Here is a 3,748-nt window from a genome sequence, read left to right as displayed (position 1 = left end):
TTTTTTTTTTTTTTTTTTTTTTTTTTTTTGTTGTTGAAGAATATCCCAAACAAGCTCCTGGTTTTTATACTATAAATGTAGCAAAAGAAATCAAATCTGTTTTTTAAAAAGTGAAAATAAAAAGAAGAAATGGTTAATGCAAGGTTACTCCTTAAATCAACCACTTCTTAAATTGCTTAAATAATAGGACGAGAGAAAAGTTCTTTGAGATACCTTGGAGAATAGCTGGCGTAGCTTGGAACTCTTGCAAGATATTTTGATAAGGAGCAAAATCCATATTCAATAGCTTGGCAGACAGATATGCAGCTCCAGCAGCTATCTGATGGGGCTTAAACTGAAGCCAGAGTGAGCTCCTCAGCCTAAAAAAAAAAACCACATTTCAGTCTCATATGCAACTACCACAACCACAATAACCAGTTGAAGAACACAAAACAGTTAAACAAACCATCTGGGTCCACTACTAAAGAGGATGGCAATGTGTAACAGTACTTCAAGACAAAAAAGTGCATCAGCTCTAAATATACAACTGTATACAACAATAAAAACTAAGAGCAAGAGCAAAGTAAATATCTCGTTTCTTCTTACCAACTAAAAGCAGCAACTCAGGTAGAATATTTCCAAGAATCTCTGGAAGATTGCCGATAGTATGACTATCATACGATATATGTTATACCCCATATACAGAATACATCAAACTCCCAGGTAATTTGGCTGCAGGGGCTTTTCATTCCAGAAACTAATGCAACCCAAACTAAAAGACAGGAGGTTGTGGCATATTGCAAACAATCAAACTTCTCAAAGCAACCCACCATCTTCAAGGGTCTAAATGATGTAAATGTTGATCTGTACTGGATTGTCATCAAGCACTCTCATCTCATCATGCTTGAAAGCATGCAAGTTTACCATACTTACAGATCCAACCCAAAATTCCCACCGTTGTACAAATACACACGAGAAGAAAAGACTCAGGTTTATGGAAAATTGAATCCATTGTAAAGCTTCTACCTTAATTAAGGTAATTATCCTTAGAATGTTTAGAACAGGACATGGTTTTACTCTTCTCTTTTGGTTAGGCATATGGGCAAGAGGGGGAGGGGGATGGTTTCTATGGGCAAAACTGCCTTTACATGGAAAGATGCATCTGTTGTAAAGTTTGTACCTTGAAAGTAATTTTATTCGGTATCTTTTGATGGAAGGGGGGGTAGGAGAGGGTGAAATTTCTATAGACAGCACCTTTACACAAGCATGCAGATCACAACGTTGTTTAATTGATGATTGTGATTCTAATGACCATATAAATTGGAACAAACATCACCCGAAAGAAATTAAAATTTACAATTTATGTCCAACAAATTGAATGCAAAACCTTGATGTCACTGAATATTTCAAAAGTTTACACCTTCAGGGTTTCCTATAATCACAACATATAGAACGACTGGTCAATATATACATCATAACAAAAAAAATAATCAGCTTCATTCAAAATAGTGATGCATCTACTCATTATGGCAAGATGAAAAAGGCCAGACATGCATCTTTCCATCTATAGGACAGTGCTGGATTTTAAAAACACAAATTAAAAAGTTTCAAAGTCATGAATAAACTATTTTGAAAATGAAAGCAAAATAGAGAGAGAAGGGAATTTTTTTTCCCATAGGAAACGAAGTGTGAGAAACTGATACAATTTCACAATAGTTTCAAAATTTTAATAGCTTAAAATATCCAAGTCAGATAATAAACATATTAGATATCAAAGTTCAAGAAAGTGTTGTGGTCATGACAGCGGTATTTATTTGATAACAAGAGCAACACAGAAAAGACAGATTAGTTGAAAATCCAATCCTATGATGAATGTTAAGAGAGTTTAAAGAAACTCTTAAAAAAACCATAGTTTCTTAAACATTCCATAGTCGATAAGAGATGTACGTACTTTCTCACCCCATAAATAAATGATGAATGACCGAAAGCAAAAGGGGTAAGATTATAAACAAAAGCAATGTGTGGAAGTGCAAGACGAGAATGAATAGAACTCCTTTGGTTGTAACACATTGTATGTCAAACAAGGATGGGAAAAACTGGAAAATGGAGGCATATGCAATAATAGACAAAGGTATGTATATGAATGCATGCATTATATTTTCTCTTAGTGCGAGAGGGGGATCCAAATTTTCTTTTAATATGATCTTCCATAATTCACATCCTGTCCCTATCAAGAAACCCATATGCACATTAAGATTCCGCCCATCCTGAACCAGTCATAGTCACGCCACATTTGAGTTCCACCCTCTCTCTGACTCAAAATGATCAACAGATATCCACGTGATAATTTACCAAGTATAGACAGCAGTCAGCAAATACATGACTTATAAAATGAGTCGACACAAATTTAAGGTTTCCAACTGAAGGGCTGCTTGCTTGTGCGTACATGCTCAATGGAACATCAAGAAACTGGTGGTTTGACATGTTATTTAAGTCATGTACACTTGAATCTTCAAAGAGTAAATACTATGACTTATTTTGTGCTAAAGAAAAGACCAAAGAGAGGTTTATCTAAGATCTAAATCACATTGTGACTTATTCTGTGCTAAATAGAAACTCATCCCAAGAAGCTGGTCAGCAGATATTCTCAATTAGACTCACTTGATCATCCATCATTGGGAAATAAGAGCAAATGCAAAACCAATGGCAGCGGTCCTCTAAGTTATAAAAACAATAGATTGAAGATTCAATCACATGTGGAGGCCCTTCAAAGTCAAAAAGTCCATAAGGAAAATATTCCGTATCTTTCAAGGTATAGGAAAATGAATGGCCTAAAGAGGACGCTCCAGGGAGAGGAGGAGAAATAGATATTTTTGTTAAGAAAAGAAAGAAAGTGATGCAGTAAGCTCATTGGCAATCATTAGCACCAAGTACCAAGTTGATGGGGTATATTCATGGTTAAAATAACTTCACTTGTAAAACAAAAGTTTCCATGAACAGCATATCAATCCGCCAGCTAAGTATATCAAACAGGCGAGCATACTAATCGTGCATAGATCCTGCAAATTATACGCATGCCAGAAAAATCAATAATTCATAGTATGAGAAATGTGTAAGGAATGGTAGCTCGCTCTAACAAGAAAACAAGTGACAAAAGTAACACACCATTTTGATACCTAGAAGGAAAGAAGATCACCAGCGCAACCTCTTTCATGCCACAATCAATGCCAAAATTCAAGAAATCTGTCATTCCATTGAGGTTCTTGCACCCACAAATCACAAATCTAAATCTTATCGTTACATCATTGACCTACTTTTTCGCAATTGCAAGGGCATGCTTACTAATAGACTACACAAGCCAAGAAGCTTCCTGAAGCAATATCAAGGACAAAATAATCGCAGAGACAAGAAACAAATTTCAAGATCTCTATCTAGCGGATACAAACATATTGCATGTTAATTCTCGTAATAACAATTAATCAAATGAATGGGTTGAATAAATGAAGTGATGAACTTACCCTTCACTGATTAAGTTCAGTGCAAGGTTCACCAATATCGACTGTGAAAGACCTATCTTGTTAAGAACAGACATAAGAGGAGCATAGGGATGTTGTACGTTGAGTTCAAAGTTCAGTGTAGTCAGTATCAATTGTTCAGCCTCAGTTACTCTTTCACGATATTGCTCAAACCAATCCTGTTCAAGATGCATACAGATATCAATAAAATAGTACTATGTTTGCAAAAAGAAAAAAAAAAAAAAAAAAAAAAA

At 35.2% G+C, this 3,748-nt stretch overlaps 1 protein-coding gene across 5 annotated transcripts in view; it reads right to left on the bottom strand.

Annotated features, from left to right (window-relative positions):
- The window catches only part of LOC111494205 (cyclin-T1-5-like), a 9,461-nt gene that overhangs the window by 1,021 nt on the left and 4,692 nt on the right, over window positions 1–3,748 (bottom strand). Inside the window, exons 5-7 of one of the 5 annotated variants that reach the window (XR_002720150.1) lie at window positions 3,498–3,673; window positions 3,145–3,349; window positions 214–3,038 (exon numbers count right to left, since the gene is read on the bottom strand). Coding sequence is in view for 1 of the 5 variants with exons in the window: in XM_023144089.1 (XP_022999857.1) it covers window positions 214–359; window positions 3,498–3,673 (322 nt within the window). In the remaining 4 variants the exon portion in view is untranslated. Of the gene's footprint in view, window positions 1–213; window positions 3,350–3,497; window positions 3,674–3,748 lie in introns of all 5 variants that reach the window. The other 4 variants (XR_002720149.1, XR_002720148.1, XR_002720151.1 and 1 more) reach the window with 4 other exon arrangements.

The sequence above is a fragment of the Cucurbita maxima genome, unplaced genomic scaffold (genome assembly GCF_002738345.1).
Source record: "Cucurbita maxima cultivar Rimu unplaced genomic scaffold, Cmax_1.0 Cma_Scf00020, whole genome shotgun sequence".
Lineage (NCBI taxonomy): Eukaryota > Viridiplantae > Streptophyta > Magnoliopsida > Cucurbitales > Cucurbitaceae > Cucurbita > Cucurbita maxima.
This window is presented reverse-complemented; position numbering and strand designations above follow the sequence as displayed.